The 23,325-nt window shown below is 28.0% G+C and overlaps 5 protein-coding genes and 1 non-coding gene across 8 annotated transcripts; 3 read left to right on the top strand and 3 right to left on the bottom strand.

Annotated features, from left to right (window-relative positions):
- Positions 1–4,048: 4,048 nt before the first annotated feature.
- On the bottom strand, positions 4,049–6,602 carry LOC106793587 (IQ and ubiquitin-like domain-containing protein). Its single transcript, XM_014760636.1, has 5 exons — positions 6,358–6,602; positions 6,020–6,247; positions 5,281–5,825; positions 4,995–5,195; positions 4,049–4,780 (listed from the first exon to the last, which is right to left on the bottom strand). Exons 1-5 carry the CDS (start codon positions 6,579–6,581, stop codon positions 4,398–4,400), a joined length of 1,581 nt encoding a protein of 526 aa, XP_014616122.1. The 5' UTR covers positions 6,582–6,602; the 3' UTR covers positions 4,049–4,397.
- A 305-nt stretch (positions 6,603–6,907) lies between these two features.
- On the bottom strand, positions 6,908–11,965 carry LOC106793583 (N-alpha-acetyltransferase 35, NatC auxiliary subunit). The gene is made up of 11 exons (XM_014760630.1): positions 11,883–11,965; positions 11,484–11,667; positions 11,227–11,288; positions 10,322–10,857; positions 10,029–10,221; positions 9,775–9,956; positions 9,373–9,705; positions 8,879–9,265; positions 8,622–8,795; positions 8,405–8,524; positions 6,908–8,315 (listed from the first exon to the last, which is right to left on the bottom strand). Exons 2-11 carry the CDS (start codon positions 11,540–11,542, stop codon positions 8,175–8,177), a joined length of 2,187 nt encoding a protein of 728 aa, XP_014616116.1. The 5' UTR covers positions 11,543–11,667; positions 11,883–11,965; the 3' UTR covers positions 6,908–8,174.
- A 207-nt stretch (positions 11,966–12,172) lies between these two features.
- On the top strand, positions 12,173–16,273 carry LOC106793578 (kinesin-associated protein 3). 2 transcript variants are annotated; one of them, XM_014760624.1, is made up of 17 exons: positions 12,173–12,388; positions 12,497–12,614; positions 12,700–12,862; positions 12,930–13,136; positions 13,207–13,343; positions 13,428–13,755; positions 13,814–13,992; positions 14,082–14,250; positions 14,334–14,434; positions 14,505–14,723; positions 14,815–14,980; positions 15,065–15,190; positions 15,271–15,369; positions 15,487–15,572; positions 15,645–15,831; positions 15,918–16,008; positions 16,091–16,273. In XM_014760624.1, exons 1-17 carry the CDS (start codon positions 12,363–12,365, stop codon positions 16,227–16,229), a joined length of 2,541 nt encoding a protein of 846 aa, XP_014616110.1. In that variant the 5' UTR covers positions 12,173–12,362; the 3' UTR covers positions 16,230–16,273. The 2 variants fall into 2 exon arrangements, with proteins under 2 accessions (XP_014616110.1, XP_014616109.1); XM_014760623.1 differs by having other exon boundaries at positions 12,174–12,388; positions 15,271–15,375.
- Positions 16,274–16,368: 95 nt separating this feature from the next.
- LOC106793580 (ribonuclease P protein subunit p40-like) lies at positions 16,369–18,860 on the bottom strand. The gene is made up of 6 exons (XM_014760625.1): positions 18,642–18,860; positions 18,391–18,535; positions 18,067–18,231; positions 17,841–17,966; positions 17,562–17,748; positions 16,369–17,462 (listed from the first exon to the last, which is right to left on the bottom strand). The coding sequence occupies exons 1-6, from the start codon at positions 18,759–18,761 to the stop codon at positions 17,123–17,125; spliced, it is 1,083 nt and encodes a 360-aa protein (XP_014616111.1). The 5' UTR covers positions 18,762–18,860; the 3' UTR covers positions 16,369–17,122.
- Positions 18,861–18,927: 67 nt separating this feature from the next.
- Trnam-cau lies at positions 18,928–19,000 on the top strand. Its single transcript has one exon. It is a non-coding gene; the product is annotated as a tRNA-Met (tRNA).
- Positions 19,001–19,671: 671 nt separating this feature from the next.
- Positions 19,672–23,029, top strand: LOC106793586 (RNA-binding protein NOB1). Of its 2 annotated transcripts, XM_014760634.1 has the most exons (7): positions 19,672–20,482; positions 20,828–21,007; positions 21,136–21,268; positions 21,402–21,610; positions 21,750–22,209; positions 22,285–22,619; positions 22,692–23,029. In XM_014760634.1, the coding sequence occupies exons 2-7, from the start codon at positions 20,936–20,938 to the stop codon at positions 22,950–22,952; spliced, it is 1,470 nt and encodes a 489-aa protein (XP_014616120.1). In that variant the 5' UTR covers positions 19,672–20,482; positions 20,828–20,935; the 3' UTR covers positions 22,953–23,029. The 2 variants fall into 2 exon arrangements, with proteins under 2 accessions (XP_014616120.1, XP_014616119.1); XM_014760633.1 differs by having other exon boundaries at positions 19,672–21,007.
- The last annotated feature ends 296 nt before the right edge of the window (positions 23,030–23,325 follow it).

Below are 23,325 nucleotides of genomic sequence, written 5' to 3'. Positions count from 1 at the left end.
AAATTACTATTCCACGGTTTAAGGTTCTGACGGTGAGCTGCAACTTAAAGAAAAACGTGTAGAAAGAAAAAGATAGGGAGGGAATACTCGTTTTGCAATTTTAAGTAGTTCATATCTACCCTTCTCCTCCTTCTCTTACGAGAATCGCTCATCACATTAAGCTAGAAGAAATTTTCCTCACGATCGAGACATCTAATTGTAAATTAACGTTCTACCGAAATATGAAAAAAAAAAAAATCTACGAAAAAAGAACTCGCGAATCCATTTAAAATGATAAATTTTATATTATCACACAATTATTCTCTATATATATTCTATATTATATTTATTTATTTATTTATTTATTCGTCAGTTCGCATTCTTGCCTATCAAAAGTTTGAGAGTTAAAAAGCAAAGAATTAAAAATAAAAAAAATGAAAAAAAAAAAAAAAAAACGTGCGACAACGAACAAAACGTTATCGTAATATTGAAAAGAAAATGATCACTTTGTGGTTCCTCGTTGAATACACTTTAATGTTAATAAAATTGATTAAATTGTACAAATTAAAACGATAATTAATTGAATCAAATTTATCTTAGTCACACGTTGAAATTGCTTTCTGCAAACATATGTTTTTTTTTTTCTTTTCTCTTTTAGAAAGAACAGAGAAATAATAATATAAATGTTCTTCTTCTTTTTCTCTCTCTCTCTCTCTCTCTCTCTCTCTTTTTTTTCTTTCTTTCTTTCTTTCTCGGCAATAAAGTCGAACTCTCGAAACCATTATCGCGAATGCACATTAATCGATCGCTATCGCTGGTAGGCGGTCATCGAAGCATTTCATTTTATGCACATATGTATGTACATGCATAGATATACATATATATATATATACGTGTACACAAACATCGAGAACGTGACTCTATCTGGACGTTGTCCATCCTTTTATCGACCATCTGAACGTACCAATAACGGAAACGATTGCTCCTATCGATACTTTCGCGCACGAGCGTTTAATAAATTCTAATGTTCCTCGATTCACCTAGAAATATTTTTTCTCCTTCTACTATATGAATATAATGAGGAGATATAAACTAGGGAATAATACAACAACAATAATAATAATAATAATAATATTGTAATGATAATGATTTTTTTATCGAACAAAAGGCAATAAATAACAGATAACAATCGGGTATTAAAATACATGGAAAAAAAATATAATTTTTTTTTGCTACCAATCGAAGAGTTTAGAAATAAGTTTGTATCGTTGAGAAACAAATAAGACAATTGAGTAAAAACTGTTATCTTTTTCTCAAGATGACAACGTATCCGGTTCTCTTCTGGGGATTAAACTAGTGATAAATATTGCTTGTATGGGTATATGTGACAAAGCAAGCCAAAAAAAAAAGAAAAGATAAAGAAGAAGAGTGAGACAGAGAGATAAACGAGAGTGTCATAAAACGGAAGTGTACAAAATAAACTCGAAGAAAATACAGAAAAGAAAAGGGAAAGAAAAAATATGTCTCCATTGTTAAAGTTTTCGTTGAACAACAACCAAAAACTGTCCTATGACTAGTCGGGGGACAATAATTATGAAAGATGTTAATTTCCGTAAGTTGAAAGAAGAGAAAGCAGAGAAGGAAGAGGAGGAGGAAGAGGAGAGGAATAGCGTGGTATTCTCGAGAAAGGTGAAACGAGCCGTTGACACTTGTATATAGATACTGCAAAAGCTAGGAACAGCAAGTAGCAAACGAGTAACAAAGGCTACCCAAGAGAATACTTTCTACACGATGCACGTGCGACGTAACACTTTTCATATATTATGAATTACTATGCAAAGAAAATGGAACCAAAGGATTGAGAAGGACGAAGAGATGGAAAATGAAAATAGAGAGAAAGAGAGAGAGAGAGAAGTTGCTAAGATACGGCACGCAACGAAGAAATTTTTTGAAAAAAAAAAAAAAGAACGAGCATACAAACGATAGACTATCAAACATTCTTGTTAAAATTTGACATATCTTGTTGTATAATAATAATCGTCATTTGGCTTGTTTCTTATTAAATCGAATCTGTTTGTCTCTCAAGCAAAATGTTTGTGACTATTTTTCAAATTTAATAATAAGACGTGAAAAAAAAAAACAGTGTAAAAAGTGACGATTATTAATTAGTGATACGGGAGACTATAGAGACACTTACGATTTTATCCTATTTTATTTTATCAATTTGTATCTTTAAATAAATATATATGTTAGTTATATATGTAGTATAATATTTTTAATGAATATATATAACAAAAATTATAATTAATACAGATGTTAATAAGAGCAGAGAAAATTAATAATAAACATGTCCTCGATCGTTCGTGTCACACGCATTAGGGTTACGCATATTTTAAATAAAAAAAATTTAGGAAGGAAGGAAGAGGAAAGAAGAAAAAATTAGAGAGTTTAGTTGAAATATTTCGTGTTTCTTAATTAAGAAAACCGAAATAAAAGTTGAAAATGTTTAACCTACCTCTTTTCTAATACGAGATATTTATTAAACGTGTAATATTAATATCAAAAGCAAATATTACGAGTATGCGAACGTCGAGAGGACCAAACTGAAACGCTTTTTCTACTTTTATTTCTATGACATAAAACATACGGAATGTTTCAAAATATCTGGGCGTTGTTTCGGTACGCTAAAAAATAAGAAGAAACAAAATTTCATATAAATCATATGCCCAATATCAACCTATTTCTATTATTATATTGCACACGCGTTGTTACATGATTTTCATAGAAACTGTTCGAAGTGGTGGGCACTTTTAACTTCAATGCATACTTTAAAAAACTTATCACAGATCTTATTACATACTGAAATTAACTCCTCTGAATTTAACTCACTCACATATTTTGAAACATTCAATACAAATATTATATATATATATATGTGTTTACATATATATTGTATATTCAAGTAGACACTCTTAAAAGATTCTCGTTAAAATTGAAACCAAACGTATACTTACTCGATTCTCATTGAAAAATATCACTCCTGTTCTCTCCCCGATCAGGTTTATAATTAAAGATTAAATAGATTTATTTTTAATTGTTAACAAACGAATTCTTGATGGTGGTAGGAATTTTTTTCTTCCTTTCCTTCTTTCTTATCTGTTTTTTCTTTTTTGCTCCAATTCCTCTTCTTTTCTTTTCTTTTCTTTTCTTTCGTAGAAAGAAATAACTCTCAGAGTATTTCTTCGAGTGGTACACCTCTTCTATGAAGTAAGGACCGGTGTTAAATTCATTTACTTAACGATGCAAATGTACTACGAGTCGGAGGAATACTAAAAGTACCGTGGGATAAGTGGTAGAAAAGAAAGACGAACGAAGTTCGAAACGTTTTAATCCTATCCTTAAATATCTATCGTTGCTAACAGCAACCGCGTTTGGTCGATCGGTCAAATGAATTCATTGTCCTTTTTCTAGGTTTTTGCATAGCAATTAAAGAAGCTTTCAAATACTAATGCGCGGTACCTGCGATTGATGTAAAACTAACGACGAATAAAAAAAAATATATTACGCGTTTCTATCAATTATTATATCAATGATAATTATGAGTTAATGAGATTTTTGATAAAATACTGTCCTACATTATTCGATTTCATAAAGGTATTTTACGAACGCATTAAAAAATAACTTCTCTCATTTACGTATTTTCTTCCCGATTGAAAGTATCGATCAGCGAGGATAAAACCGCCCGCACATTTTTCTCTTAATAGAAATGAAATCGTCGTTGTTTTGCGTAAAAGTTCTTTGCTTTTATCCCCGATAAGTTATCGAAGTAACTTAATTCCTTAGAATATACGGGATTGGATTGAAGAGTTTCGAGCCTATTGTTTTCTACAAATTTTGAGACTATGTCAAAAAATAAAAGTAAATTTGATCGAAAAAATATTAAGGCTTAAAAGTTTTCAACCTATTCGCATATAATTGAACTGAATTATAGAAACATTGAACAATCCTAAACATGACTAAAAGAATTTATTTAAGAACAGTCACGAATCCTATAATTTTTTTGATCAACTCTTACGTTATATAAATATTATAATTAAAACAAAACTGCAATTTTGTACAAGATACAAGTGCTCAGAGATCTTCAAATTTATTTAAACAATATTATAATAAAGCTATCAAGAGAATCTTGACCATTATTTTCAACGAATTAAAACTCGTATCCTTCGAGATCTATCCCTTTGTTAAATGGGACGTAATCCTTTCTATCCTGTATCATGTAAAATCGAGAGGATTCTCTAAATTTTCTGTCGAAGTAGCTCAATCGTCTGAATAAAAGGATAATACAAATAAAATAAAGAAATGTTCAAACGAGACACGCATGTGAGAATCGAAGCACGGAATTTTAATATAATAATAAATTACTTGAAATAATTTTTCGCTGTCAAATGTTTCAATAATATTTGATGTAGCAAAGCTTTCGAATAGACTTTAGTTAAATCGTTGATACGATAATGAATTTCTACTTCTTCTTCGGTTAAGAGAATGCAATTCCATGGTGACCATTCAATGTGATTATTATATCTGACTAATCTTAACAGGTGAATATCTTCCTGTTTACTTATGACTGAATGACCATGCCAAATATTATTAATTAAATGATAAACGTCTCTCGGTTGCATCATAAATGCCAATGCCGAAAAACATCTTCTTCGTTTTTCTTCAGCTCTTAGGTGATTTAAAATAAAAATATATGGGTCGTAATTCACGTGACAATAGCTTCGTTCCCTCAATGTTGTGCAACCTTTAAAAAAACGATATTTAATTTGTTTTAAATATCTTTAACCCTTTTGTACTCCAACTTCTTTATCTTTATCTTTATTCTTTATCTAACTAATTGGCACGCTATAAAAAATGTGCAGAGTGCAAAGAGTTAATATACTTAATATGTGTTAAATACATGTATGTATGTATGTATATGTGTGTATTTATGATTAAAAAATTAAAACTGCATTTACTGGTGCAAGTAGTTAATTTTTTTAATCCACTGTGAGGTGAAAATCTGTTATAAGGAAGTATCCTTTTACACCCTCTACAAAATATCATTTCAATCTCTAAAGGTTCACGAAATTCTTCGCACTGAGGATCTTTTTTAAAACCCTTGCTGATATTTGTACAAGAACAAGTAGCAGAAGTTGCTACGAATTTCAAATAATCACCTATATTAATTAAAATAATCATGATTATAGAATATCAAAGAGATTTTAGAATGAATTTTAGAATTATTTTATATCGGATTCTTACAAAGTATTCTTTTCCTTAAATATTCGAGAGATAAATTTTGAATGCCTCGTGACAATAACATAATCTCTTGATCCAACAAATAAATCAAATCGAAAGCAGAAATACAAATATGAAATTTCAGTGATCTCTTTAAAATTTGTAATAATTCTAATCGATCATCCACAGTCATATTATTTTTACTTAACGAATTGTAAATACTCAAATATTCCCGTGCTTTTTGATTTTTCAACGTGACCATTTCTATGAGTTTAGATTTGTATCCGTGCCATTGTATAGATTTAGAATTGATCCTTAAGAATTTAACGCGTTTCCTCGTTTGGTATTCCTCCCTTATACTTTGTTTGAATTTATCTAAAACGTTGAACATTTTCACGGTTTTTTCGAGAAGAAAACAATTTTCGGCACATTGTGTTGCTTTGAAATAACGTTCATTTATCTCGTTGGTACGATCACGTCTCCAACGTTCGATTAATTCATACAACATATCAAAATCTGTTCTGCTTCGTGGATTAATCTTTCGTAAAAGTTCTTGCTCGTATCTTTTTCTGCGAACACATTTTCGAATATATTTTGTGTTGTATTTCTTGTTAAGAATATACTATTATTATGGTTTCCCTTAATATATTTTTTTTTTGGTACAAGTAAAAAAGTTTGACTAATAAATAGTGTCTTTTCTTTATGATCAATTTTAATGAATTATTTTATTTCTTTCTTATCTAAATTATATATTATCGTATACCTGTACATAATAATTCTCTCTTCTTGATACCGTTTACATTCATCCATTATTTTCCTATATTTTCTAGCGCATTTCTTTAAATATTTCAAGAGTCTATAAACTCGATAATTTTTTTGTATTATCCTCGCATTTCCATCGAGATCAAGACGCCATTGTATTTCATCGTATGTTACATAACACTTAGCAGTCATGTATTTATCCTTTGCATTCGATACATTACAATTTGTTCTACGTTTACACAATATTAATCGAAATTAAAAGAAAAAAAAAGAAAACCAAATAAATACATAGATTACAAAGTAAACGTTAGATATTTTAATTTACGTATGTCATCTAACCGCCACATCTGAGTAATTTTATTACGTGACGATTGTGTTGTCTCATCTTTAGTTTCCACAGTTTGCACGCCGATACTACAGCAATCGTGCCAGGAAATATTTTTAGGTGGTGGTCCCGTTTGAGATGCTGCGTTTAAATATTTGTCACCGGTGATTTTATTTCGCCATCCACCTAAATATGGTTTCACTATCTTCCGATCTTCAATTTCCGTTATTAAAACCATCCTCTCGTTAATTTCTAGCACCGATTATTATACGACCAAACTTTTTAACACCAATTGCACGTCTTTTTTTTTTTGCTACAACAGCAGCAGTGTTTTTTAAACATACGACGATAGGCTCATTAAAAAAAAAGATAAGCAAGATTGTCCATCCATTAAAACGCTCATTCTTGGTATTTTACAAGCTTATTAAAAAAAAAACGATTAATATAAAATAATACAGACATCTTCAAATATATATATATATATATATATATATATATAAGAGAAAATAAATCACGCGTTTAAATTTTTGTTTTTTATATATGAAGCAAATTTTTGTCTTTATATATATATATGTTATAAATAAGGGCGACTTAAAAAATATTTTGCATTCTCCGAGCAGATCTTGTGTTATAACAAGTAACGAGGAAATTTATATATAACATACATTTAAATTATTGATATTATATATAATGTTTTAATTTACAGTTAATTTAAGATACAATGTGTCCTGTGTAACTGGTAGTACAAGCAAGCAAAGAATAATTCTACATGAAAAACTAAGTCATAATGTAAAATAAAATTTTTTCGTATAAAACTTTGTTTTCGAAAAAAAATAAGTTTGACAATTTGTCAATTATGCGTGCATTTGATTTAATTTCAGCTCATTGTCAGATCCTTGTGCTTATCAAACGAGATTATTGATTTATAAAGATTGCAAGCTCAGTCAAGTGCACACGTACTCAACAAATTTTTAAACTTATTGTTCTCAAAAAGAAAGACTAACATGAACAAATTTTATTCTATATTTTCGATTTACTTTTTCATGTAGAATTACTCCCTACCTGCTTATACTACCAATTACAAGACACTTTGTATATACGCAAAAAAGATTGATTCTGAAGTTTACAGCGAAATGCTTTTTCCAATCCTTTTTAGCTACCTTTATTTTTTAAATGAAATCTTTTTTTTCTCAGGACTTCTTCTCGTCTATTACCGCTATAAGCCATAATTAGATGTATCCTATTATTTAGTATGTATAGTTAACATTATCGCACTATCTACATTATTACTATTGATTCTACATGATAATATTTACACTTCACATTGGCTTTTAACTTTTTTTATAAACATTATTTAATATATTTGTATGTGTGTATATAAATATACATATTTATATATACATACATACTTGCGTATACGTATGCATACATATACACACGTTCGTTCGCACGCGACATACATCGATTTTCTCCTTTTAACACATACTAAACATTTTTTCATATAACTTATGTACAAATATCGTTTTCTTATTAGCAATAGAATTTATAAAAAAAAAAAAAATGTTTATATCAGAAAATGTATGAAATTGTATATTACGTGACTGTAGGATTACATAATTAAAAATAGAACACATTCATATTTTGTTTTAAAATAAAAATTTTGCCGTTTCTATCTTTTTGTTTTTTGTCGAAATATGTCGAATAAAATTTGGAGATATTTTGTCGAAGTATATTATGTTAAAAAAGCTTTCGAAAAATTTAATAGGGCCTAAAATAAATACATGTTTTTACTGTTATAAAATAAAAACATGTCTATTAAGGATATACAAATTTAAGTAAGCTTAATCAAAGGAAAATGTTGATGACATGAAAAGTCAAATACTGGCGGCTCTTTCGAATCCTTTTTATGTCCATCAGCCAATAATTTAAGAACCACGAAATTAGTCTTTGCCACTTTTAATAAATCATTGATCTGTAAAATAAAAACCAATTTAACAAAAATATAATATACTTTATAATACTTTGATGGATTTTCATTTAAAAAAAGGAAAAACTTCTTACCTCACCCAAGGTATTAACAGTTGTCGGACAAGGTAACAATATTGCACGTTCTAACATATTTCTAGCTCTATGAAAGTGCCAACAACCTGCCAGATATTGTGTTGAGCTCGTGACTTTGTCCTAAACAATCAATCAATCAATAGCAATTAGATTAATATTTACAAATTTTCTTAATTAATAATAATATCAATATATATATATATATATATTTACTAACACTTTTCTTATACAACTGAGCTTTAGTCATTTCTGAAAATTCTTGATAATGAACCGGTGGAGGAGTACGAAGAGAAGAGAATGGCAATAATCTATGTTCGTATCTTACTCTTTCTGAATCAAATTGGGTTTCTGGAAGAGGAATCTTTCCATCTATACGAAATCCGACCAATGCCTATAAATATTACTTTTTAATTTAAATTACACACACAAAATAAATATATATATATAACTCATTACGTAACTGTAAAAACGTACTTTGTAGTAACCGCCACAAATATTTTGCATCGCTTGGTATATTAAACTTTCAAAATGATGTGGTCTTGGTGTGGATTTCTTTTTTTTATTTTTGGCACTCTTTTTACCTCCCCTACCTTTATGTGTATCATTGTGCGCTTCTTGTTCATTTAAAAATGTATCCGCTCTTGTAATTGCAGATACTAACCATGCATATAAAAATTCATGCAGATACCAAAAAATATAATGATATTCATGTACAGAGTATAATTCTAGTTCGAAACCACTTAAGAGATACATAATCATTACACGTAACATATGATATAAAATCCATGTGCCAAAGCAAGCCCAATGCGACCTTGAGATGTCACTCTTTAATGAGCGTAAGTACCCATCTACTCTTTCAGCCTAAAAATATACACGCATCTTTATATAGATTAAAAATGCATCTATCATTTAAATAAGATTAATAGAGATAATATAATAATCAGATAAGAATTAAAGCGCATTATTACCTTATCTTGTAAGGTTGCGAAATCTTCTAATAAATGTGCTAACTTATCCCTTTGTCTAGCCCTATTATGTCCAGTCAATTGCAATAAACTTCCAAACAAGGTAACACAACGTGAAAAAAAACCATCGACATATTCCTTGACCTGATGATTTTGAAGTAACGTATTTTTAGACATTAATACCGGTGGTGCAATAAAATTTCTTGCCGCATCTTTCAAAACATCGGCAAAATTTTGTACGCCAAATACACGATTTGTTGTTGGGAGATAAACTATTTGTAACATTGATCGAGATAATATGCATGGGCTTCTCTGTGAAAATTCTAAAAAAAAGTCCTAAAAAGAAATTCGTTCACTTGACATTTAAGTTATTAATCGTCGTCATTTATAACAACACTAACTTACCAGTGCTGCGTGAAATCCGGTATGAGTAGTAATTTTAGTAACAGTTTTAAATCTATTTAACAATTCATCTAGATATTCTAAAGCCTCAACTCGAGGTTTTATTTTAGTATATCGTGGAAAAGTGGGAGGTAATAATCTTTGATTAACCATAGCATCAAAACCCATTATATTTGGATGATCGGCTATTAAAAATAAATAATTCATAAGAAAGAATATTTAATTAAGCAGATAAATAATGAGCATAATAAACTTACATATTTCATCTGCCTTTTCTCCACGATTAACTGTCTTGATCATAACTTGAATCATATCGGAACAATTTGATAATAATCTTTGACAATCAACTAAATTTTGTTGCAACTGTTCCTTGCGTCCCATCAGTGATAAAGTTTGATAGAACATCTTGGTAAATCTAATTCTCACATAAAGCGCTAAGCCATCATTGTACTGTACAGTGAAATACAACACTAGTTAATTTGGAAAATATGAAATACTTCAATGGACATTAATTAAATATTTTTACATATAGAAAAGAATAAAATCTCACCTCTTTTTCTGACTCGACGTCAACTGGTTTTATTCTACTTTTTTTATGAAGTTCTTCTTCCACTTCTCTCAACATAGATATTGTTTTTTGTTCAGTAATGTCTTGTTGTAATCTGTATCCATACGTAAGACTTTGAAAATCTTCTTCCTCAAAAACTAACGCTTTGTTAATGCAGTCCTTGATCACTTCGATAATTTTATATACGGCATAACAAAACGTTTTCAAAGGTTTGTCGAGTATCATTGAAGGCTGATGTAAATATAAATTAGTAAAAACTGTCTGTACTAAGCTATGTCCTTCCAACCAACACACTATGCAAGAGTATGTAGAATCTATTATTCCAATAACTTCAGAGGGTGTTAAATTATCCAATTTAATGGCACCCGTTTCTACAGCTTGTACGAAAGTACAAGGCTTGCTATTCCCACGATTACACAGCATGCCTGCATCCATTTTAGGATCCATCATCTCGATGGCTGACATTGCTTCAAAAAGACCAAAGAACTCATTGTGTAAGAGTTCTCCCAGTTCCAACTCTAAACAAAAACACAAAACTGTATAAGTAAAGATTATCTTTTTATAAGCTTTTAGATTTTGTTATAAAATGCATATAGATTCTTATCATTTATTTAACTTCACTGTTATTCTTAAACTTAATTTTAATATTGTACTTTTTACTTAATTAATTAAAAAACCTAATTCTCATGTCTAGCATACAACATGTAACATAAAAAATATATACTTTTATAAAAAGAATTCCCTAAATAACATACTTTTAAAGCAATGAAATAATAAAATGAAAAATAATGGAAAAACAAAAAGAAAGAAAATAAATGGCCCTAATTAATACACATAATTTATATATATACATATATATCACATATACTGCATCTTATTTTGATTACCTGTAATAGCATCGAAGAATTCTTGGGTAATATCTACCCAATTGTAGGAAACTTGATTAAATCTGCAATGCAAATATTCATAAAAATTAGAAAAAAAAGTGTAACTCGCATCCCTTTTGAAAATATGTTGTATATTAGGTTATTTCTTGTAAACGTTATCAACGATACTAAATTTAATCAAGGATTTCTTCTAAATATAATTTACAATAAAAGTATGAAAAAATTGTAATAATTATTATTTATTTGTCATAACTTACGGCAGTTTTTTATCCTCATTCATATCAACCGAATTTTCATCCTCCACCATGGTCGCCATTGTTGTCCTAACAGCATCACCAATTGTTAAATTGAAAAAAGATTTTTTCGACTAAAAACCACGGGCCATGAAGAACCTTATTTTATAGTTGGTAAAGAAGAACTAGAACGCACTCTACCATCATCCTAGGAAACATTTTATGACAACATTTAACAAATCATACTTTTTTAATTTGATTAAACCCCTTAATCAAATTTTCAACATTTATCAAAAAGTAGAAACAAAAATTGGATTTTATGCTTTACATTAAAATAAAAATTATTGCAATTCAAAATAAATATTAAAATAAATTTTTGTTTATTTTCTGATTTATTGTCAGTTAAATATCATAATTACTTACACATTTATTTATTCAAGTTTTGTGCCCTATATGTAAAAAGATTTGTGCGCAGTCTCAAATACTAGAATGAAATTGACACACAATCTTTAATTTGAAGCAGGGGAAGCAACACTTGAAAAAAATATTCTCTTCTTTTCTATTGAGTAACGTAATATATATATATATATATATATATATATAGTATATTTCTTAATTATAATCTTATAGTGTCAAATAAATACAAAAATAAAATATACTTGTATTTAACAATTTATATTGATACTAATTGTATAGTATAAATTAATATAGAAAGAATATCTTTATTGAAAATATTTTATCAATATCAATAATGTTGGTATTAATGTCTACGAGATTGACAGATCGTTTTGACTAAATTTATTCGTAGTACGCGAGTTGTGTGTTTGTGTATTTAGTAAAATTGTAACGAAAAATATTATTTATATTATTATATTTTTGTGAGGTTATTTAGAAAAGAGTAACATGGATGAAGCCAAATTTTTGAAAAGGTATATACAAAATTTGTATACTTTATATCGATTATAAAAGAATACATATTTGTCACTTTATGTATCAAATAATTTAGATCTGATTAATATTTACATTATAATTTATAGAAAAGTTAGATCTGGAACATTAGATGTACACCCAACGGAAAAAGCATTAGTAATTAATTATGACGTTGAAGCACTCATTTTAGGAGAACTTGGTGATCCTATGCTTGGAGATCGTAAGGTAAGATATATCCTCTATATAATTAAAATTAATTTATCTCCTAAGAATAATTAATTGTCTAATTAGATATGTTTCATTATTATAGGAATGTCAAAAAATAATTAGATTGAAAAGTTTAAATGCTGATACTAACGTAGCATTATTAGCAAAGGAAGTTATGGATAAATGCTCTCTGATACACGAGTCCAAATTACACGAAGTTGAACAGCTTATTTATTACCTTCAAACACGTAGAACCAATGAGAGTGGTAAGGTTTTCTTGATTGTAATTTATTTATTTCTTTAATTAATTGTTTATATGTTTTTTTTACATAGGTAATGACAGTACTACTCCGCTTCAAAGACCGACGTCATCTAATTCTATGAATATAGAAAGCATTGATTCAGAACGGGCTATCATCAGTAACATTAATAGTTACATCGAGTTATTATATGAAGAAATGTCAGATAAAATAAAAGGATCATCATTGATCCTACAATTAGCCCGTATACCTGACAATCTTTTGGAATTAACTAAAAATGGTAATTCTTATTAATATTATATATGAACATATAAAATTATTCTTGTTAATATCGATATCTTTTTTTTTAGAATCATTATTGAGTGCTTTGGCTAGAGTTCTTCGGGAAGATTGGCGACGCAGTATAGAACTTTCAACTAATATTATATACATCTTTTTTTGCTTCTCAATGTATAGCCAATTTCATAATATAGTTCTTGAATACAGAGTAAGTGTATAAAATTAAATAAGAAGCATAGTCATATTGACAATATTTTTGTAACATTTATGATATTGTATTATTTTTGAACAGATCGGTTCTCTTTGTATGGATATTATAATTTTTGAGTTAAATCGTTATGATCAATGGAAGGAGGATATGGACAAGTGTAGACGTCATTTTGAAAATACTACCGGATTGGTTCTTTTTCCTTCTACGAATGATACATGCGATAGAAGAATTAAAATTATTGACGATATTTGGAATACGGATGGTCCTTTGGATTATGAAGTCAAAAGAAGATCTGTTGAAGTTAATTCTAGTGTTAGTGAAAGTGATTTAAAGAAGATGAAAGATGAACTTGAAAAAAGTCGTAGAAAGTTTAAAAGTTTAACCAAAAAACAGGAACAATTATTAAGAGGTAATATATATTAATAAAGTCTTATAATGAATTTAATTAGCAATTAATTTAATTGCAGTTGCTTTCTACTTGCTATTGAATATTGCCGAAAACATGGATGTTGAAAGAAAAATGCGTAAAAAAAATATCATTGGTATGTTGATCAAAACATTGGACAGAACTAACATTGATTTATTAATTCTGGTTGTTACGTTTTTAAAAAAATTATCTATTTTTCGCGAAAACAAGGATCTAATGGTAAAATTACTGTCTGGGATATTATTAGATTTTTTTTGTCTTCCTTTTTTATTTTCCAAACAATATATATATGTTTTAAACAATTATAGGCGGAAGATAACGTGGTCGAGAAACTACCGCGACTTCTACAAAACAACAATATGGATCTTATATTAAGTACATTAAAATTACTATTTAATTTATCTTTCGATGCTAAGTTAAGAGCAAGAATGATACGAGTTGGTATGTTACCCAAATTGATTAAATTACTCAGTCATGGTAGGTATACTATTTTTTATCAATTATTTTACAAAAATGTAGGATACTATTTCTTTTATTTATCATATAAATTATCATTCTAGGTGACATCAAAAGTAAAGCTACCATCTTAGGATTATTGTATCACGCAAGTATGGACGATAAAGTCAAGTCTATGTTTACATATACCGATTGTATTCCAATGGTAAGTATTTGTTACATAAACAAATTTTATTTATATTTAAAAGGAAAAGAAATATGTAATTATATCGTAGGTAATGGATATGATTTTAAATCTTGAAGACGAGCCCTTGAAACAAGAATTAATAGCACTTGGAGTAAACTTAGCGACAAATTCAAAAAATGCACAACTTATGATAGAAAACAATCATTTACAAAATCTCATACAACAAGCATTTAGAAATCAAGACGCATTGATCATGAAAATGATTAGGAACATTTCTCAACATGATTCAGTGAAAGAAAATTTTGTTGTAAGTTAATTGATACAAATATTTTGTATTACTACTTATAAATATTTACAAAGATACTTAAAAATTAATATATAAATATATGTATTATTAGGAATTCGTAGGTGACTTTGCTATGGCTGTAAATCAATCAGATTCCGAAGATTTTGTAATAGAAGTTGTCGGTATTTTAGGAAATCTAGAATTATCCGATTTAGATTATTCTCAAATTCTTCAACGATGTAATTTAATACCTTGGATACGCAACAATTTAGTTCCAGGTACAAATCATAAATAAAATCTATAAGTGCAACTTTTAAATATCAAAAAATATTTTATTTTTAAAAATCATACGTATTTTACAGGAAAAGCGCAAGATGATTTGGTACTTGAGGTTGTAATATTCTTAGGTACCGCAGCTAACGATGAAGATTGTGCTCGTTTGTTGTGTAAAGCAGATATTCTTTTGTCTCTTATCGAATTGCTTAAAGGTTTTTATTGAATTTTATTATATTCTGTAATATTTTATTAAAATGATAAACGATAATCATTTAAATTAAATATGTTACAGCAAAGCAAGAGGATGATGAAATGGTTTTACAAATAATTTATGTATTTTATCAAATATCTAAACATGATTCAACAAGAGATTATTTAATCCGCGAGACTGGTAATGGTAATAAGCAATCTATTTTGCTTTACTCGTTATAAGTTAAAAAAATCATAGAATATATAAAAATAAATTTTCAAATAGTCCTATAATAAAAATAATTTAATCAATTTACAGAAGCACCTGGGTATTTAATAGATTTGATGCACGATAAAAATCCAGCAATCAGAAAAGTTTGCGATGCTTGTTTGGACGTTATTGCTGTTAGTAGTTTCTACTCTGAAAAAATTTACCAAAAAATTATCAATTATTATTAAATTATACAAATATTTTAGATGTGCGATAAAAATTGGGCAGCGCGTATTAAAGTAGAAAAATTTCGATCGCATAATCAACAATGGCTGGAAATGGTTGAATCTATAGGTGCAGATGCAGCTACACAATTACTACCAGATGAAGATGACAGTCTCTCGCCGTTTCTAAGTGGAGAACTTTTAAAACACACTATGTTGTTCCCATCTGGTAATTAATTATTATTAAATATATTATATTATTTATAATAATATTACATATATATATATATATAATTTATATTTTTTTTTCTACAGGTAACTCAGCATTATATAATACAGACGATGGATTTTCATTGATGAAAAATTCGTCGGGATCTTCTGAAAATCTCAGTCGACCAGTTAGCAGGTGACCTTTCTTTATATTTTATTAAATAAAATATCAGTCAAACTCTTTTATAAATAAATTTTTTTTTAATTTGTTTATGTAGGTATAGAGATCTCGATGAAATAGGTGAACTTATGGCACGTTCGAAATCACGAATATCAATTGGCACAGGTTTGGAAGATTCATATTACAACAACAGAGTAAAATTTACTGATTTAGATAATCCACATGTATTGATATGAGGGCAAAGTAATATTACATATTACTAACGTGTATTTTCTCATGATTCCTACATGTATCAAAGCTTATGTTCTTTCTTATATGCAAAATATTAGAATAAGTATTCTACAAAGATGTGTCTCTATATTGAAAGAACTATATTGTGAAGTTATATGAAAGATTTATTTAATTGATCTCGTAGTTATACATACATATATATATTTATATATATCTAGTGCCTTTCTTCTTTCTTAATTTATTAGACGTATTTCTTATTGCTCTTCAATTACTAGTCATTTATTTTACTTATTATTATTATTATCATTTCTATAATTATAATTATAATTATAATTATTATTATTGTTTTGCAATTATTCAACGTAATAGTTACTATGTTATAAAGTAAATGTAAAACTCCCCCAAAAAATATACAATTTCAACTTCTTTTATATACAGGATGTCCTGTACTACCAGTTACAGAGCACCCTATATATATATATCTTTTTAAAGCATTTAATATAAAAAAAAAAATACATAAATGTTAGGAAGCTAATACCAAAGAGTTTTATATGTAAAATAAAATTGATGATTTAATCAGAAATATGTAAGAATATTTAAAATAATGTCAACGATATCAAATATTTTTTATATGCTTACAAATTATAATTTAACTATTATTTTTTTAGATATAACAAGTAAATTTACTACGGCCTCGAATATATAAATTATTTATAGCGCTATATGATTTTGTGCAATAATATATAGTTAGTAAATTAGTTTGATAATTATTTATGTATTATTATTTAAAATTTCTTTCATTTTATTTTTCATTTTTGATTGAATTTATTTTGCTCAATATATATATATATGTATCTATATAAAAGACTGGTAGGAATATTAACACAATGAAAATTTATCAAGCGATTCTTAATTTATTGTTAGAACTTAAACTTTTTCTTATAATACATTCGGCGTTGGGATTAAATAAAATAGTATAACTATTATCACCATCTGTAAAAAATGTATGTTCTTTCAAATCCCAACTAACAGGACTATCAGAAAATCCTTGTACGTGTAAACTGCACCATGGTAAATTTTTTTGCGATAATACGTATTCCCTTACGGAATTATAAATTTTTATCGCTCTTCGTCTAGAAAAAAATCCTGTATATTGTAGATATTTTACTTGATCTACAAGTATATTTGGTTTCGGACATTCATACGTATTTACATACTCTGATATTTCTTCATTTTTTCTAATAAAAAGGACCCAAAAAACAATGTAAGAAAATAGATAATTTATGTTGTTACGTATGTGATATTGTAATAAACATTAATTTAAAAACTATACGTACATATATCCGGAAATACTAAACACACCAAGCCATTCAAAAAAGTCGTCATTAAAATTAAAATTATCAGTAACAATAGGTATATTAACACGATGTTCAGTTCTGTATGAAAGTTTTTGACGACAAAGTGAAACACTATATCCACGTTGGTGAAACCATGCAGCAACTGAGGACGGGCACAGATTTTCATCTTAAAATGAAATAACTTGTATAGCGAATTTATAAATAAATATGTATTACATATCAAGCTATTATTATCATTAAAAGAGGGATTTAATTTACCTGGTGGTTCCCATATTAATATTACATCAAAAATCAGATCAAGGTGATTCTCCAACGCTGTTTTAACACGTTCATAATTTTTCTTACCAGGTAGGAAATGCTTAGCTGTTAAATCAATTTCCACGACTACGATAATAAATGTCCAAAATAAAAATAAGTAAGATAAGAATTAAAACGATTGGGAATTAAAATAATAAGTCAAATTAAAATATTATTTTTGATATACCATTCCGTGTATTTGTTTTACGATCAAAAAAAGACGTATTTCCTTCTAATCCAAGTTTATAAAAATCTTCACGTATCAATGAAATTATCAAGATACCACTTGGAGTAATAGCTATGGTATTAGATAAATCGATTTTATTTCCAATTGCTAAAAGCGTTAATTCTCCTGAAAAATTTATATTATATTATTATATTATTATGTTATTATGCATTAACGCTAAGAGAAAATGATACGTATATAATCATTAACGTATTAATATTATACATAAAATAAATACGTATAATATATAAGTATACCAATATATAAGTAAGAACAAACAGTTACCTTTTTTAACAAATGCATCAATAAATTGTTTATTCAATAATTCAGAAACACGAAGGTCTTTAATTTTATAATAATCACTATCATCTGAAATGTTATTCGTTACACTATCAGGTATATTACTTGATTGTGGAAGTATCACAGAAACCTATAAACAAAAATTATCAATCAAATTGACCACTTTTCTTTCATGCACATATATTTTGTATACATAACCTACAAACACGTGAATAATTACGACGCCAGTTACTTACTACATGATTGAAATAATGCTTCGTAATTGTACCAGGAACATCTATTTTTTTATTATCTAATTTTTCAACATCGAAATAATGTTGAGGTGGTTTAAAATTCCATACTTCAGGACTTAACATTCTAACCTAATTCTATGTGTATCTTGATTAACATTAAAAGCACGTTGTTCTGTTTACTAATCCACGCGCATGCGTGCACACATACATTGATATTTATACAAAAGTAGATTTTTATATGATAGTACATCACTGTACATAAACTAAAAAGTTGACTTCATTGTCACAAGCCTCGGTAGCGCAGTAGGCAGCGCGTAAGTCTCATAATCTTAAGGTCGTGAGTTCGATCCTCACCCGAGGCAGATATTTTTTGCTATATTTTTAAAAATTATTTTTTTTGTGCATTCAATAACATAAATTAATTTTTATATAATTATTAAGACCATCCATCACCTTTCTACGTCTAACCCGTTCCTGCCGAAAAAATTAAACACTCTTTGCTGATGACCAACCATTTAACATCTCCGCCAAATTTCCAAATATGTATTACTCTTTAGATAATCATAGTGTAAAATCTTAAATACAAGAATTTACAAAAAATTGAATTAATTTTTCTAGGTTCGGTATATTCTGGCTTATAACTACTAAATCACAGTTGAACAGCGTTCAACTTCATATACAAATCGCTTACCACTCTTGACTTACGAAATTGTGAAATCGATTTCTTAAAATTCTTTTCATTTTATTATTTTGCATTATTTAATTTTTTGTTGAAAACAAAGAATAACATATTTAATTAAAATTTATACTTCTTATATTAAAAAATTAATTCTTTTTAATTTATTTTTCAAAAGCTATACATATATATTAAAATAACATTTATAAAATAAAAAATAAGATTTCTGATAAAAGCTAGTTTAAATAAATGATGTATATATATTTTATTTTATTTATTTATAATATTTTACATAAAATAATATAATTTTAATTTAGAAGATATATAATATTAGGAAATCATATCATATATAAATGTATTTATGTAATCAATTGTATATAGGTCCCGTGGCTCAGGTGGTAGAACGTTCATTCGGAAAGCGAGAGATCCAGGGTTCGAATCCCGGCGTGCAATTTCTTAAATTCTCTTCTTCTCTAGGTGGTATATCTATTCGACTTACTTTTAAGTGAAGGGTATCTTCCTTCTGTTCGCCAACCCTCTTGCTGCAGCGTTTTCTACTGGTTCAATTCTAACGAATATAATAGTGATATACAGTTCTAATAAAATATCCAAATGAGCATTCAACCCCAGCTAATACCATCCAATCTCTACTGTAAAATTTACTCTTGACCCTTGCTTTGTCCATATAAAAATCTCCGTTACTTCCCAGAGTGGTTCTCCACAACCACCAATCCACATTTGTCATATACAAAACAGATGATGGATCCCACCCGTTGACAATCAACTTTTCCGAAAATTCAAAATTTTTAATTAACAGTCGTCAATTGGCATCCAAAAAAATTCGTTAATTGATCAATAATATATTTGGAGTATATTATTCGAATCAAAATATAATGAATATCCCCCAACCAGTATTCAAAATTCTTCTTCCATCTCTTTACGATCGATCCTATTTAGAAAATTTAATTAAGGGAGGGTTACCATAATCACACAGTGGTATATTGTTCCTTAGTACGGAGCTACATAGTGAGATATTGCGCTCATCAGTATCTCATTATGAAGATAACGGTTTGGTACAAACTGTGAATTGTGGAAAGAAGAAGAAAGCCTGCGAACCCTTATTGTTTAAGGATTAATGGAATACCTCTAGAATCTTAGGATTTGAGAAGTTGTCACGTAGTTTAATTGGATAAAAACCCTTGCTCGATAAACTTGTTAGAACGCGTAATACCCCTAGGACCTATTTCTTTTTGTTACTTTTTTAGATTTATTTCTATGACATCTTTCATATATCTCTCATGAGATATTTAAATTTTTTATACTGTGCAACGCTTATTAACCATTTAACTGCGGCGCATTTAATTGAGAACCACATCAATATATACGCTGATATTTCTCTTGTGGTGGGGATTACTCTAGTAGTTCATATTTCTTCTGTACTTTTTGTTATATGAACAGCCTTAAGGCCACACAGAATATCGAATAATATTATAGTTATATATATTCCCAGCAGAAAGCGCTATCAGTTACACATAGTTTTAAAGTTACACACGTCATTTTATGGGCGACGAACACGTGGTGGTTTAATTGTTTAAATAATATTGATGCTGTTTTATATATCATGGAAACAAACAATAAAATACAATACTTGATCGTGGACACAAGTGCTTTTATTAAAAATGCACCACTGCAGGTAATAAATATAATTTCCATTCAACTAAAATCATATAGCAGATTTTATAAACTTTTGTACTTACTCGTTAAATATTTTATTAAATTATAAATATAATATTTATAATTACTTATTGTGTGTTATCTTAGGATATCGGTGTTAATATTATAACCGAACAAGATGTAGTTAATGAGATAACCAATAAACGCCAGTTGCGAAGGCTAGTTGTACTTCCATATGATTTAAGTGTTGAAAGTGCTTTTCCAGAGAACATTAAATTTGGTAATTATATTAAATTTATTATATATATATATATATAAATCTCATTATAAATTTATTATATATATATATACATCTCATTATAAATTTATTATTGAATATTGTCCTCTTAATAATTAGATTTATTATCCATTAGTTACTGAATTCGCAAAGAAAACAGGTGATTATACTAGTTTATCTGCCACCGATGTTAAAGTAATTGCACTTACGTATCAATTGGAAAAAGAAAAAGTAGGTACAGAACATTTAAAGGAAACCCCGACTATTGTAAAGACTATTAACAGTGCAAAACATAATAAAAACTCTTCAAAACCTATTGTTGGATTCTATATACCAAAGAAAAAAGTAAGTTTATATAAAAACATACATACATATCCATGCATTATATAAAAAATATTAAAAAATTCACTCTTGTCAATTTTTCCAAAACGCGCCAAAAGAAGTATAACTCCAAAAATTTTTAACATATATGTATAAATTACAGTCCAAAAAAACAAGTAAAACTAAAGATAAAAAAAATGTAATAGAAAATGAGGAAGAAGTATACGTTGATTCTCTTCTTGTAAATGAAGTTGATATTAAAGAAAACGAAGAAGGTCAAGAAGAGAAGGAAAACAAAAATGATGATGAATGTCTAGAAGATGAAGAAGATCGATTTTCGTCAGATACTACAGAATCTTCTGATGATGAATATGTATCCAATAATGAAACAGCTACATCTGATGTAGACGATAATGTAGATATTGAAACAAAAGATTTGGCAGAAAAATTTTCAAATCTTAATTGCGAGCCATCACAATTGGAGATTCAGAGTGAAGATGGAAATACACATAACGTAGATGATATTCTTGCGACTATATCCGATGAGGAAAATAAAGATTCATTAGAAGAGTCAAATGAATCTGATGATGATTGCAATAATGATAACGATTGGATTACACCAAGTAAGTCCTTCTTATTTTCGATAGAAATATCAAAATCATAGATATTATACATATATACAACATTAATAATTCTAGATAATATTAAAAATGTAAGAAAGCAAATGGACTCTGATGTACTTAAAGAAAAATCTGCTACCGTTGCTTGTTTAACAATGGATTTTGCAATGCAAAATGTTTTAATGCAAATTGGATTGAACGTAGCCTCATTGGATGGAAAAGTAATCAAACAAATGCGAACATTTATATTTAGATGTTACGCTTGTTTCAAAACTACCAGCATAATGACCAAAGTATTTTGTCCTAATTGTGGTAATAAAACGTTAAAAAAAGTTGCTATTTCGTTAGATGACAATGGCAAACAACAAATTCATATTAATACACGGAGACCACTTACAGCTAAAGGGAAGAAAGTATGTGTTCAAATTATAATAATAACTAAATTCGTGATATAAAGAATAAATAACATTCGTTTGTTCTTTTAGTTCTCCTTGCCAAAACCACAAGGTGGAAAACATGCAAATAATCCAATACTTTGCGAGGATCAACCTATGCCACAACAACGTATTTCTAAATTGGCAAGAACCAAAAATGATCCACTATACGATGACTACATAGCAGGATTTTCTCCATTTGTTACACGAGATGTATATTCTAAATCTGCTATGTTAGGTATTCGATCGAATGGTGGTGTTAAATATTGGATGAAGAAAAATCCAAATGAATCTAGGAAAAAACGAAAATAATCTAAAAATAATAGATTATTATTTGTTATATGATGTGTAAATGTAAATGTAATTTATATTAATATTTTCTAAAAATTCAATTCTGTTTTTCTTTATACCCATATGATATCCATAATTGAATCCTATTAATGTATATATACTATCATATTATCCAATTTAATTAACCAATTTTTGTGTAAATAAAAAATTTAGTTTTATTTAATAGTTTTATACAAATATTAACTATTATATAAATCGTTTATTATGAAAGTGGTATAGATCCATTTCAAAAATAATTTTACAATTAAATTGTTTATAAAAAGAAAGTTTACCATATGACATGAAATGTTTATGTCCTTCTCTACATAATATAATTATATAGCTACAATATAAA

This window comes from Polistes canadensis, unplaced genomic scaffold (assembly GCF_001313835.1).
Source record: "Polistes canadensis isolate GaletaPanama2010 unplaced genomic scaffold, ASM131383v1 scaffold_15, whole genome shotgun sequence".
Taxonomy (NCBI): Eukaryota; Metazoa; Arthropoda; class Insecta; order Hymenoptera; family Vespidae; genus Polistes; species Polistes canadensis.
This window is presented reverse-complemented; position numbering and strand designations above follow the sequence as displayed.

What these genes read in the sequence shown, in the direction of transcription:
- LOC106793586 (XM_014760634.1), top strand. Translation starts at nt 20,936, where the DNA reads ATGGAAACAAACAATAAAATACAATACTTGATCGTGGACACAAGTGCT. An exon ending in TCTATATACCAAAGAAAAAA is followed by an intron (nt 21,611 to 21,749) that starts GTAAGTTTATAT and finishes TATAAATTACAG; the next exon opens with TCCAAAAAAACAAGTAAAAC. An exon ending in TTACAGCTAAAGGGAAGAAA is followed by an intron (nt 22,620 to 22,691) that starts GTATGTGTTCAA and finishes TTGTTCTTTTAG; the next exon opens with TTCTCCTTGCCAAAACCACA.
- LOC106793580 (XM_014760625.1), bottom strand. Translation starts at nt 18,761, where the DNA reads ATGTTAAGTCCTGAAGTATGGAATTTTAAACCACCTCAACATTATTTC. An exon ending in ATTAATATGGGAACCACCAG is followed by an intron (nt 17,749 to 17,840) that starts GTAAATTAAATC and finishes TTTCATTTTAAG; the next exon opens with ATGAAAATCTGTGCCCGTCC. An exon ending in TTTAGTATTTCCGGATATAT is followed by an intron (nt 17,463 to 17,561) that starts GTACGTATAGTT and finishes CCTTTTTATTAG; the next exon opens with AAAAAATGAAGAAATATCAG.
- LOC106793578 (XM_014760623.1), top strand. Translation starts at nt 12,363, where the DNA reads ATGGATGAAGCCAAATTTTTGAAAAG. An exon ending in ATACCGATTGTATTCCAATG is followed by an intron (nt 14,435 to 14,504) that starts GTAAGTATTTGT and finishes ATTATATCGTAG; the next exon opens with GTAATGGATATGATTTTAAA. An exon ending in CTTGTTTGGACGTTATTGCT is followed by an intron (nt 15,573 to 15,644) that starts GTTAGTAGTTTC and finishes CAAATATTTTAG; the next exon opens with ATGTGCGATAAAAATTGGGC.
- LOC106793583 (XM_014760630.1), bottom strand. Translation starts at nt 11,542, where the DNA reads ATGGCGACCATGGTGGAGGATGAAAATTCGGTTGATATGAATGAGGAT. An exon ending in ACGTCGAGTCAGAAAAAGAG is followed by an intron (nt 10,222 to 10,321) that starts GTGAGATTTTAT and finishes TTCACTGTACAG; the next exon opens with TACAATGATGGCTTAGCGCT. An exon ending in TTTGTGGCGGTTACTACAAA is followed by an intron (nt 8,796 to 8,878) that starts GTACGTTTTTAC and finishes TAATATTTATAG; the next exon opens with GCATTGGTCGGATTTCGTAT.
- LOC106793587 (XM_014760636.1), bottom strand. Translation starts at nt 6,581, where the DNA reads ATGGTTTTAATAACGGAAATTGAAGATCGGAAGATAGTGAAACCATAT. An exon ending in GAGAGAATTATTATGTACAG is followed by an intron (nt 5,826 to 6,019) that starts GTATACGATAAT and finishes ATGTGTTCGCAG; the next exon opens with AAAAAGATACGAGCAAGAAC. An exon ending in AAAATTAACTACTTGCACCA is followed by an intron (nt 4,781 to 4,994) that starts GTAAATGCAGTT and finishes GTTTTTTTAAAG; the next exon opens with GTTGCACAACATTGAGGGAA.